Source organism: Parasteatoda tepidariorum, chromosome 10, assembly GCF_982258835.1.
Source record: "Parasteatoda tepidariorum strain Cologne lab strain chromosome 10, Ptep-v5.0, whole genome shotgun sequence".
Classification (NCBI taxonomy): Eukaryota; Metazoa; Arthropoda; class Arachnida; order Araneae; family Theridiidae; genus Parasteatoda; species Parasteatoda tepidariorum.
Genome location: NC_141764.1, coordinates 96,777,344 through 96,791,334, shown reverse-complemented (window position 1 = coordinate 96,791,334; position 13,991 = coordinate 96,777,344). Strand labels below are relative to the sequence as shown.

General features: G+C 27.0%; 1 protein-coding gene across 6 annotated transcripts in view; it reads right to left on the bottom strand.

Moving 5' to 3' along the window:
- The window catches only part of LOC107448091 (rab11 family-interacting protein 4B), a 122,386-nt gene that overhangs the window by 11,285 nt on the left and 97,110 nt on the right, over window positions 1-13,991 (bottom strand). For all 6 annotated transcript variants that reach the window (XM_043046505.3, XM_071184313.2, XM_043046504.3 and 3 more), the window contains 2 exons: window positions 2,648-2,738; window positions 903-952 (listed from right to left, as the gene is read on the bottom strand). In XM_043046505.3, coding sequence (XP_042902439.2) covers window positions 903-952; window positions 2,648-2,738 — 141 coding nt within the window. The remainder of the gene's footprint in view (window positions 1-902; window positions 953-2,647; window positions 2,739-13,991) is intronic.

The following is a 13,991-nucleotide window of genomic DNA, read 5'->3' as shown; positions in this document are numbered from 1 at the left end:
AAAGTTAAGTAATAAACTGAAACAACAACAAAAGGTTACTTCAGTATGGATTAGGTACTTGCTGTTAGATAGGAAATGGATGAAACTCTATGCCATGAACGCATCAAAAATTTTTCTCTGCTGCAGCAGCAACTTTTTTATTGGAATTGGTTGGACTATTAGTATTTTATTTAAATTGTATAATATTTTATAGCGATTCAATTAAAGTTGATTTTTCCAATTACAAACTTAATCAAAGAATAGTTTTCTTAACTGATGTTACTAGCAAGTTCACAATAATTAATCAATTTTAGTTTTAACTATCGTTCGTTTTTTCATTTTAAAAACTTAGCGATCATTTTGCCACCTGGCTAGCAGATAAGAAATTTGATGTATTATCGATTACACATTTCTAATCTACATAAAATTTCAAATAGTTCTTTTAAAAAGAAAAAAAAACTTTACACTCGAATCTCAGATGATAACACAGGAAGGACCAAAGAGGAGATTTAACAATAATAAAAATTCATTTTCATTAGAATTTTAATTTCAAAAAAATAAAAGTTTGAGCTAACTCATATTTAACATAAAAAGAAAATTTATTTTGATTACAACAATATTTAATTAACTAGTACTTCGTTTTTTATTATTTGAATTTTTCTGAAAAATTTTGCATGCTAACAAACAGCATTATTTCTACGAATCTAAATTTGGCTAAAATATCTTCTTTCTTTTTACAAAAATGTTCCAAAAAGCGTGCAACACAGGGAAATTTTAATGACAAAAGTCAATAAACTTTATACTTCAAATTCAAATAAATAAATTCATTCAATCGATAATATTCAAATCTAATAACTTGTAGAACATACATAACAATCAATTTTGAATCAGCAAACTCAATAAATGACAGTCAGCAAACTTACTTGGTGGCATACTGTTCCAATTCTAATTTACTTTCTCGTTCACATCGAGCCTAAAGTGGAATAAAACTTTATTAAAACATGATTATAGTCATACAAGAATGAAGAAAAAGTATAAAACTTTAATTGAATGCTTGAATATAAAACTCTCTTACAAAAAATATTTATTAAAAATTGAATGCATTTTTTAAATTATTAGCATCATAGCTTTATTTGAAATCCAAAAGAGCTTATAAAACTGATAAAAACTTACATTACAGATTTATCACTTTTATTGATTTGTTTATTGTTTAAATTTTGCTTAAGAGGGCAATATATCATAGTTGAAAATTTTCATCACTAAAATTCTGTTTCATTTCCAAATGTATATTAAAGAAAAGTTAATTTCAGTAAGCCTAGAGTAAACAATGGAGTTTCAAATGCTGAAAAAATGCTTTCAAAATATAAAAATGCAAACAAATTGTTGGAGAACTTTCCCATAGCACAATCGCAGGATTACTTAAGATTGTGCTATGGGAAAGTTCTCCTATAATTTGCTTGCAGTTTGATACATTGAAATAAAAACATCTTCAGCATTAGAAACTTCATGGTTTCCTCTAGGTTCATATGAACTTATTTTAGGTTTATGTGAACTTATTTTTTCTATATTTTAATATACCAATGGTGAAAGAGAAATTGTCATGAAGGGTTTCTCCTCTACTTTAGCATTCTCTTAAATGTTAGAGCCTTTGTAAAATAATTAATTCTGTAGAGGATTAATAAAATTAAAAAAATAAACCAAACAAAGAATGACATGTTATCAAGGTAGCATCTAATTGATTTTAAATTATATACATAAAAGGAACCTAAAAGCTTAAAACAGGCATTACTTAGGCATATAAAATAAGAGCAGATTTTTAAGTTCTTTTTACAAGTCAATACTATAAGACTATTAAAAAAAACGATAACAAAGAGGATGTGTATAATTTATATGGATTATTTACATAAAAAATAAAGACAAAAAACATCTATAACTTCGTAATTGTGGGCATTGCAATGCTATTAAAACATAAAATAACCTGGACAAAGGACAAATTATATAAAAAAATAAAATAAAAAAATTAATTTATAATTTTATAAGTAACAAAAAACTCAATTATAACATTAATTACAACTTTAAAAAAATTAACAATTTAGTAAGTAATATATGCTAGTTTTTTTTTAATAGTATTTGGTGGATGTTTAAATATTATGCAAGCAGTTTAAAGAGAAAAGATTTTGAAACTGGTTCAATTTTGCTGACAAGAGCAAGAAAAAAGCATAAAAATTGAAGAAAAAAATTTATTAATAATTTACAAAAATAATTGTTTTTTTAATTTATTAAATGCTAAAACTTTTAAAATACATTAATAGAAAATTATTCAACAATATATCTTGCAGTTGAAACAAATTCTGCCATCAAATTATGCAGCTAAGTAATTACCATACATAAAAAGCTTCCCACTAAAATATTTTTTTATAATATTTTAAAAAGTTAATTCCTTAATTTTCGATAGCAATTAATTAACAAACTATTCGTATGCATACCAAAAATATAAAGCAAAGCAAATTAACATGATCAACTAAGTAAACATTGAACATCATAAATAATCTAATTTGAACAATAGCTAAACAGAATATTACCCTAAAAAGTTGCAATTTGTGTAAATAGATATACACATAAATGTAAAAATCAGTATGAAATAAATAAAAATAAAAAAAACACAAACCATAATCTCCTTGAACTTTTGCTGCTCAGTTTCTAATCGATCCTCACTGCGGATTTCAAGCTCCCTTAGCTGTTCCTCCAATGAATGGATTCTGTGAAGAAAAAGAAAATTCCTTTTACCTTTATGTAGCAACAATGGGAACTGAATAGTAATAAAATAAATAATTAAATTGAGTACAAAACAGTTAAAATGTTGCCAACTATAGTATGTATGTGTGATTTCAAAATGCAATTTTAATTTATTATATAAAGCAAGAATTATTGTGAATAAATAATTCAATCATGCATCAAAACATATCATACAATAACCATTCTAAAGATATCTAGCAAATTATGATGAAAAAACATCAAAAATGATTTTAAAAAATTTATAATTATTTTTTTTTTAAAATCAAAATTTGGTAAGAGGAAGGCTAAGCAAATAGACAGAGATAAGGAATTTTCCAGCTTAATATCTTTTGTTTCAGCAACCTTTATCATGTAACATCTGGCTGAGAACAAAAATGCTCTACACATTTAATGCTGTTTGTTGAAGCTCTGTCGCCAAAGAAAATTTAAAAAAAAGCCATAGTTTAAGTGTCTTGCACTTGAAGCAATGCGATGATTTTAAAACTATATATATAAGTTTTTCGTGAAGAATTACCTGAGCTTTAGAACATACATATAACTTAAATATTTTAAAAGTTATTTTACTTTTTTAAAAATTAGCAATTTGGCGACAATTTTCCGTCCTAGATGAAAATTATCAAAATCACTGCCTTGTTCTCAGTTTCAGCAAATTTTTATGAGCTCAGGTAATGCAGCATTGGAGTAAGTTTTAAAATATTAGAAAATTAGACCACAAACGCTTTTCATTTTCACAAAACTGTGGCTTTTCTCCATATTGACGTTTTGAGCCATTTTTAAAATAATCGCGGACAGCGCTGGCTTTTGATAGGCTAAACTTGCCCTAGTAACAAGTTGCAAATTAAAAGCAGTACTAAAAATATCATATTACTCGCAAAAAAAGCATCATTTCGCATTACGACGTAACCTTTGAAGAGCAGCCTAAAGGAAAACTTCTTAAACAAGTTGATTGCTTAGTAAACATGAGGGGGTAGATAAAATATTCTATTTAACTCATTTAAGTTGCCTAGAAACAGAAGAAAGTTGATAAAATTTCCCCTAAACATCACAGAATGTTCTCTAGAGAGGAGTTCACTGTAAGAGAAACGCTCTTTACACTAAATTAATAGAATGTTATAAATATTGAAATTCAAATACTATTAAATTTGAGGAAATAAGACATTTCATAAAAAATGACCCAATAGAAATCGAATGGATAGAATACGATTGAAAGAAGTAGTCAAGTCAATTGAGCTAGGCGATACATCATACTTTTTTGATTTTGAAATATCGTTAGAACCATATTTTAATAAGTATTATAAAGATATCATGCCTTATGATAATATCGTGATCATTATCGACAACGATAAATATCTAATGCGATAATGACGAAAGTATTCGCGATATCGCGATCGTTACCGAAAACGATATATATCAAGAATAAAAATATAACGAGAATTATCAACAAAGATAATAAAGGAATATGATATCGTAAATAGCTATAAATTTCATTTTTCAAAAAAAAAATATTAAGCAATAGGAAATTAATGTCAATTAAACTGAAAAAATACCACAAATAATTAAGAAATATTGATATTTCGTGTTAGGATATTATCTGGACTAGATATTAAATTTTCAACCAGAAAAGCATTAAATTATTGCGCAAGTTAGTAGTCATAGCAACTTTCGTAACAAACAAAAATCGTACAAATTTTTAAATACATCATGTTAAACATAAAACTTAAGAAAAAGATAAAATTTTTATAGAATGCAAACTTAGCATAAATTATCAGTATAACTAAACCCATTTAAATACTGAAATGGTTAGGGCCATAAAAAAAGGAAAAAAAAAGGATTCAATAATAAATTCCAAAAAAAAAATTCAAAAAATTATTCCTTAAATATGTCTAATACTAAATATACTAAATTTCAAGGAAATTAGAAATTACCGAAAACGATATTACTAATACATATTTATTAAATTTTAGGCAGTCATCAGAACAAATTAAAAGGAATTGTTGATATAAAAACATATTTATCTGATTGGACTCGTAATTAAAAATATAAGTAAAAAAAAAGAATTGTTAATTAAATTTAAGGAGTTTTGGTTTATTGAACCATTAGTTTAAAAAAAAAAAAACTATTCCGAACGAACTACCATTTATTGAATTATTTTCTCTTAAACAGTCTTCTTCTTTTAAAAAAAATATATAAATAAAAATAAAATATGTATATGAAAGAAATAAAGTACGGCAAGCCACTTATAGTTTCAAGTTATTCTTCAGCAACAAATTGGAAATTATTTTAAACATATTTATTTTATAAATTATAAATAGAATATATTTTTCGCCAATATTCAGTCATCTGTTCAATAACAATTGCTAACTAAAAAGAAGAAAAATCTCTGTACACATAGAACTTTAGCTCTTTTTTTAACTATATGAAGTCAAAAGAAGAAGAAAAAAATTTGCTATATTTCACCATATTAATGAAATCACTATAATGGAATACAATATCAAAATTCTGGAAAAATCGTATAAATCAGAACAATTCTTCCGTAAAAATAATACTTGCCTGGAGTTCTTTTTTTTAACTATTGAAATTATTAATGAAAAAGTAAATGAAATAAAGAAATGTCAGCAGCTTCACTTTCTGCAAAAGATTTAAAAAAAATTAGTGAAGAATTAAACATTAAATTTTTTGAGGAATGTTTGAATTACTTATAAGTCCTGATAAACAAAATGCCGTTCATCAAATTTACTAAACCAACACAAATTTTGCTACACCAAGAAAAAGTTTCTACAATATATATACAGTGGCTCCCAAAAGTGTATAATTTTCACATACATTTATAACTTTCAATGAAATGGGGCTACATTCATTAATTAAAATGAATAATATTTATAAGATCTTTAATATATTCTTAACAGAACTGTATGGAATATTTTAAAAACAAAGCAAACGTTTATATCCATCTGAAATATCCATTTTAATTAATGAATAGAACAATATTTCATTGAAAGAAAAGCGTTTCGAACACTTTTGAGAACAGCTGTATATTTATAACCGAATAATTCAGCAAGTTTTTTTTATTATTATCGGTTCATATTAACCAGCTTTATGAAACTTAGTTTTACGGAATTATCTTTTTAAATGATAAAAAAATAGGTTGCGCATATTTTGGCACGATACAATCAATTTTTTGAGTACAACTTTTACATTAAAAATTATGAGTTTCGTAAAAATAGAAATGTGCCCTATATATTTAATGATATGTTTTGCAAAGAATCTATATTTTACCATGCAAATTATTTCGCAACAATATGATGGAATAGCAAAATTTCAGAAAGATCGCATAAATCCGAGCGATTCTCACAGAAAAAGCGTCAAGAGAAGATCTTTCTTCAACTGAGCGTGTCACATTTGTTCCGGTTACTGCAACCAGATAAATATTTTCTTTTGCATAATTTTTTTCTCAGGCAGTCAATATCGTCATGCCTGCCGGATATACGGAAGTCTGCTAATCATGATACGGACTAGTAGTGAAAAAAAATGAATACACTTGAAGTAATTTGTAACTTAAATTTAACTGGCTGCGACTAGACAAAAAATGTGAAATACTAATTCCCCTTCTTTACTCTTAATAAACTAAATCCTAATTCTAATAATTAAATACCAGTTCCTTCTTAAAATGCAAATAAATAAGTAAATAAATTTTAAAAAATTTAAGGGAAGAGGGGTAAAAGGCAAAAGTAACAGTAGAAAACCGGTAACAGTCCGTAACAAATAGCGATTAAAAAATTGCTTTCTTATCGCCACCTGATCCCCACTTGTTTCGTCCAAAATGCACCCCGCATACAAATTTATTACGGAATTATTAAAGATGGAATTATCATGAATATTTCATAAAATTTTGAAAATTACTCTAAATTCACGGCTTCATTTCAAAAATTTATTTTTCAGTTTATAAATTAATTTTCTAACATCTTTAGAGAAATGCCTCACACAACTAACATTGTCGTTTTTTTTTCATTCGTTTAAAAACTTTTAATTTTTGAAAAAGTAGCCAGATCCACCCATCAATCAACACTACGAAATCATTCACAAAATTGAAATTAACTTCGACAAAAGTATAAAGCAAAATAAGTTTACATTTTCTTTTACATATTATTTGTTGACTTTCCAGGTGGTTTTACGCTATTAAATGAAGCAAAACACTCATTCGGAAGAAAAACTAACTACACTTAATATCCATCGGCATGGTGACCACTTGTGATAGCCAAAATATACCACAGTCAGGCAATTTTCTTGATTCATTTTGCTCTTCAGTACATTGTTAACAAACCGTTTATTTTAGGATATTTAATTTTATAGAAATACGTTTCAGAAACAAAATAAACGCGTAGTTCCATATAATTTTTAGAAATACTAATTTGATGGAGTAGATCTCATTTACCACTCACGGTAGATCCTCGAGCCTACTAGACATGCATACAAAAAATAATTTTTAAAGAACGTGCAAGGAACAATGTTTTTCATTAAATAGAACTGTATGATGGGAAACATTATTGTTGTTATATTTCAAATATTTGGGGGGGGGGGCAGAAAATCGACTTAAGTTTAATTTATGACAATGCCTAATGTTAACCCTACGCGAATGTCTTATGTTAAACCTTTTTTTGAATCCCAGCGATGGCTGGTCGATACGAAATCCGCATCCCGCTTGCACCGACCACAGTGCTCACGTAAAATATCCTCAATGGTAGACGGATCACGATTTAGAGTCCCCTTGCCGTCAGACTAACCGTAGGAGGTTTTACTCTCCATATAACGGAAAATCTGGGTTAGTTCCATCAAAAAGTTCTCCACGAAGGAAAATTCCTCCCAATTTTTGATCTAGGAGTTCCCTTGTCTTCTGGATTGGGTTCAAAAATACAAGGCTACGGAGTTGAACATTATTATTCATAAACCAAAAATTGGGTCGGCTGTTCAAAAACTGTTATAAAATAAAAACCAAAGTAATACTAAAAATAAAATTCCTTAGTTAGACACATTACTCCTCTTTTTATTATTACAGATATTAAAATTACAAAGCATTAAATACCAATAAGATTGGAATGCACAACTAAAAGATTATAAGAAATTCTATACAGTTTAATGACATTACAAAATTAAATTGGTGAGTGATGAATGGAAAATTACCGTAATTTTAATACCTATTTTCACAAAATTGAATTAAACCTCTTAAATATTTTCTATCCCATGCTCCAATTCACATGAATTTACATTCCATTGAAAGCTTTCGACAAATCGAAAGCTCTCCTTTTGTATTTTTTTATAACCAGATCTTTTCAGCAAACAAAACCAAAAATTCTACTTTACATAACGTGGGTATTAATTTTCAGTTTTCATTGCCACAAGAGGAGGGGGAAAAAACGGTTTGCATGATGAAACACTCAACGGAACATAAGAATTGGTGGGGGGGGGGGAATAGAATGAAATGAAATGCTGAGAAGCATGATTACAAGACTGAGAGGGAGAAAAGAAATTGCATTCTTCATTCATTTCTTCATTCAAAAGTTCATAACTCCTTTTTAGTGAATAACATGCAACAGTATTCATGACCATTAGGTTGAGTTAAGTTTCACCCATCTTTAACTAGTGCCCTCTGAGGAAGAAAGAGCATAACGTCAGATGATTAAATAAAAAAAGAAATTAAAAAAAAGCCAGTTTTGTGAAAAAAGAAAATCTGTGAGAGCCCACATGGGGGGGTTCAAGAGGAGGCTCTTGCGGCCTTTGGGAACATAATAATAAAATTATAGTTTGCTATAACTGTCATCAATTATTATTTTAAATGAAAATATTGATTGTTGTGTGTCACATTGAATCTATTCCGGTTCATAAAATGGTACAAAAGTTGCAATTCTCAATTTGCTATAATTAACAAATATTTTGCGTTAATTAACAGACACAAAAGAAAAGTGTTTAGGTAAACCAATATTCACTGTATCTTCTTCTGTGCTAGCATATTTAATTAACTAAAATCATATTTAAAAAGAGATTTTATTTTTGCAATAAAAATCTGCATTTTGTGCATTTTTGAAATAATGTACGATAAAATTATTATTTTTAAATTTTTTTGCAATAAAAATCTACATTTTGTGCAGTTTTGAAATAATGTACGATAAAATTATCATTTTTTATATTATTACAATTTTATAATAAATAAAAAAATTGTTAAAATTCTTAGGTCTAGAAGTTTGTTTATAATTAAAATTGTTTATGAGCATATCTTATACCTACATATAAAATTGCTTTTTAGAATAAAAAGAATTATGCACGATTTTTACAAAATTTTAATGAATATTTCCTCTTGTTTAACTCCTCTGAGAAAATTTCGAGGGATCAAGTGTTGTGATCCAATTAATTACAGCAGTTACTTCCAATACAGCATTATTTGAAATTATTGACACACTATTCACTATTACTCATTTAAAGGAGTAAAAAAACTATGTGGATACACAAGGGTTTTACTTATTTTGACCTATAGATTTCAATTTATTTTAATTTAAATAATTTAATTAAATTTTTATACACGGGGAGAAGCCTAACTATCCTGAAATTCACGCAAGTAAAGAGGATAAACTTAGGTCAATCACGGGTAACGGAATTAAAACTAAAAGAAAAGGTCCGTGTCAGTAAATAAACAAATACGTTATTTCTTGTGAAAAATAATAATTAACAAAATACTAATCATAAATACGAAAAACATTTTACACCCACGTGGATAGGAAGAAACCTGTTAACTAATATGCTATAGAAAGCAAGGAACAACTGCTTTGCAAAACTAAATTAAATCTAAAAAAAGTCCGCGTCAGTAAAAATAATTATTAAAAAAAATAATCATTAATACGAAAAAGATTTTATACTCACATGTATAAGAAGAAAGTCGTAAACCAATATGATAGAGAATGCTAGGAACAACTGCTTTGCAAATAGACACACGTTTTTAATACCTCTCTCCTTCAATTTACTTTTAACACAATAACTTTTCTAAGAAGAACTGTATTGTCCAAACATGCTCACCAACTCCCCAAAACTAGTTTTTACGGTCATAGGTAAAAATATGCAGCAGGCCTCCCGTGACGTCACGTGGAACTAATATTATGCTCAACAGACATTGCAACAATTGGGTGAAATCATTCATTTAACTTCACGAAAATTTTACCCCCTAACTACTGAAATCCCTCCCTACGATTTCATCTATCCCCAATGAGATTGGGATACATATATAAGGGAATGTCAAAATGGATTAGTTTATAGATAGCTAACTAATGTTAGTAAACTGAAATTTCTTTTCTCTGTCTCAGCTCAAAGCCACTAGTCTCAGTTGCCCTAGGGCCAGTAAACAGATGAAGAAGTGAGGTCCCGCTATAATTTGCAACTATAATATACCCCAATACTTTTGATAAAGTAGCAAAAACATTTCTTTAAATAAATAAAATAAATATTAAATCAATTAAAAGGAATTACTTATGCAATTTATTTATCAACTTATTAAGTTTAAAATGCCATGCAATACAGAATCTACCACATTTTAACACGTGACTTATTAAGAGTAAAATTTACAGTTTGCTTAAAAAAAAAAAAAAGAAAGAGACGAAAAAATAGCAGTTTTCATTTAACCCTTTTAACACATATTAATGAAATTTGATTGAATGGCATCTTTTATAAATAACTTAAAAATATTCCTAACTTTAGAAAATGTACTTATTACGCTATAAAATGTAATTAAATATTTAAGTACCAAACTTTAAAAATTAAAAGATCCATCTACGGGTAATTAATCATTCAATTTAAATATTTTTACTTTATTTGAAAGGAACGCTTAAAAGCGATTAATTACATTAAATACATTTTGGTACTTTTCCGTTAAGCGGGCGCAACTATTTCTTTCTTTTTTATTTATTATTTATTTAATTATTTTAAACACAAAACGTTCCCACTAAAAGAATAAATAAATATATAAAAAAATAAAAAGTAGGTGAATTGACTTGCGTTCGGTTTGCGGAAAAATACCTACATTTCCAAACAATAACAACTGTCAGTAACGAAAAAAAATTTTTTTTTTTTAATTTCTAGAAAATAATTAAATAAAACTAATTAAAACCTTTCTTTCTGCAAATTACAAAATAAATAAACAAATAAAAAAATTTAATTTCTAGAAAATAATGAAATAAAACTAATTAAAACCTTTCTTTCCGCAAATTACAATATAAATAAATAAAAATTAGGTTGATGCATTTATAAAACAAAAACAAGACCACATGAGGTGCATAACTATTCAAAACATACCCATGTGAGGGAGGAGGGATCTTTCTGTGAAGTGCACTTCATAACATCTTCCTCCGCATCCTCAGAGAATAAAATAACACGGATTTTTTTTTCTCTCTCCTCTTTCCATTCAACGTCTCACATTACTCCCGACAATCCTTTGACTCATGAACAATGTTTTGAAACAGATGTTTGAGAAACATCGATGAATCAGGCGCACGCTTACACGATCCCCGCAACACGACTGACAGTTCTTCAAAATCTCGCAACTTCTCGCGGGACTTCTTTCTACCTCTACTTTGAAACCATTTCAAGCGTGACGTCACGGAAATGCCCTGCCTTACGTCCACTTTCTACCTCCCCTCTCCTTTTCTGCTCCCCTCCCTACCACATGAAATGATTCACTCATAAAAAATAAACAACAACAAAAACAGAGTTTGTTTGTTTAGAAGCAAATTGAACCATAAATTTAGTTTATTGAACTTTTAATTTAGTTAACTTCATAGTTTTTTTTTTTTTTAAATCCTTTTTCTTTTGTTTTAACAAGACTGTTAGTCATAAACTTATTTTCATTATTTTTTATTTGTTTACCATAATTTAACGTAATACATCTTTTTTTATTAACAATTAATGTAAAAAAAATTTTTTTTTTAAACTGTAGCGTAAAAACAAAAACAATCAAATTCTATATATATTAAGTTACATAAAATGTTAATTATGCAAATGTAAATAGTACAAATTAAAAATAATTGTGAGAATTATACTTCATTTTCATAAAATTTAAGTTAAAATAATTCTTTAAGCATAACATTATTGAAATCGTTAAGTTCATTTATAATTTTAGTTCTGCAGTAGAATCTGCCGAAAAACACTAGAAGAACATTGATATTGGTATTTTAATAGGGCTAAAGTGTTACCTAATAGACCCATTATGAAACAAACAAAAAAATTTATTGACCTATCTCAGGGCAACACACTGAAATTAGCATTAAAAAATAGTTTTCAGCTCAAAAATAACAGTCTAAATAGTATCCTCAGAAATAAATAATAGTAGCATACATAATATTTTTGATAATAAAATAGCACATAAGGTTTACAAAAGTTAAATAAATATAATATATAATTAGGAATGGGAAGTGGATTTTTTTTATTGAAAACAAATCCAGAGGGCGCTCTGTTAGCCCATTTATTTTTCACAACACTGCCCACGTGGTTTTTTGATCCAACAACATCGCTTTTCAAAATTTACTATTTATAATCGAATTGGATGACTAGATTTGTAGCGGATAGCTAGTTTGGTAAGAAATTTCTTTAAAAACAATAGCTTTTCTAAATTAATAACCGTTTATCTGAAAAAGTAGCTTTTTACTTGTTTTTATTTATTTATTTATTTTATTTATCGATTTATTATTTTTGTTTTGGTAAAAATAGTAGCCATTGTTGTCAGTTTCTAGAAGCGTCTCAATTCTAGAAGCGAACAGTCACCAGGTTTTAATCTAAAATAATCAAAATCTATATATATTATCCTTCTAAATTTTAGAATTAAAAATTCTTCTCTATTATTTTGAATGACTAAATAAATCGGTAATAGGAAAAGTAACTCCACGCATTGTGTATTTGTATTGGAAAATCAAAAAGACTAAATTACTTAAAAAACATATGCAAAAAGAAAAAAAAAATCTTTAATTTATTGTTTACTAGGCTGTAAACACAGCTTATTTGCAAAATTATAAAAAAAAAAAAAAAAAAAATATATATATATATATATATATATATATATATATATATATATATATATATATATATATATATATATATATATATATATATATATATATATATATATATATATATATGTATATATATATATATAAGACGATATAAGCAGCCACATAATTAACGAGAAAAAATGGTTTTTTCTTCACTCGATTTAACTTTTTCTGTTTACAAAAGCGTAAATTCAATTTTCTTTTCCTACACTAACAAGTCTAAATATTTTTCAATTCATTTAAAAAAAATTCGTAAATATGTAATCACAGTAAAAAATTTTTATTCATTCAAAATTTTAAATTTTGAAAAAAAAATTCCTGATTTGCTTATCAATAAGGGTCATATTTTGGTTTTAGTGTGGTTTGGTTTAAAGTGGTTTAGTAAGAATGACTCCGATGTGAATAAAGTTGCTTCTAAACAAAATGCAACTTAATTTATTTTATTAACAATAAAATAAGAAACTTTATGTCCATTATGGGATAACGAAATATTTTTTTATTTTATAAAAAAAAAAAAAATTTATAACTATGTGACCACAAAGACAATTTTTTATAGACTTAAAATTTTTAATTTTGAAGAAGAAAAAAAAATGTATGATACATTATATTGTTCAACAATAATGTCATGTTTGTCAAGTGACTTGGTAAAAATGATTCAGATAGGAATACAGTTTCTCCGAAACGGAAACAAAATCTATCAAATTGATTCATTTTATTAGCTTCCGACGGCCAAAGCTCTTTCTAACAATATCAATGAGATCATAAAGCTATAAAACTTTTTAAGTTGCTGGTAAAAAAAATTGGAAAAGCTCTTAGAGGAAACAATATTATCTCAATTTTGTGGGCGCGTTCATTATTTGCAGTGCAATGCTAAGTAACCACAAATGGTAAAAATGTACGATTTTAGCATTAAAGCATGAATCAACATGTTGAATAAATATAGTGAAACAGATTATTATAGAGAAATCGTTAGGATGTATGGTGCAATGAATTAAAAGAAAAATGAAAATGAAAAGTATTGAAAAAAATTTGTAATGTTCTCACTCGGTTTCAGAAGGAAAACACTTCCTGATCTTTTCAGGTAAATTTCAACAGAGCAGTGAAAAAATATTTTAAGCATAATTTTTTTTTATAAAA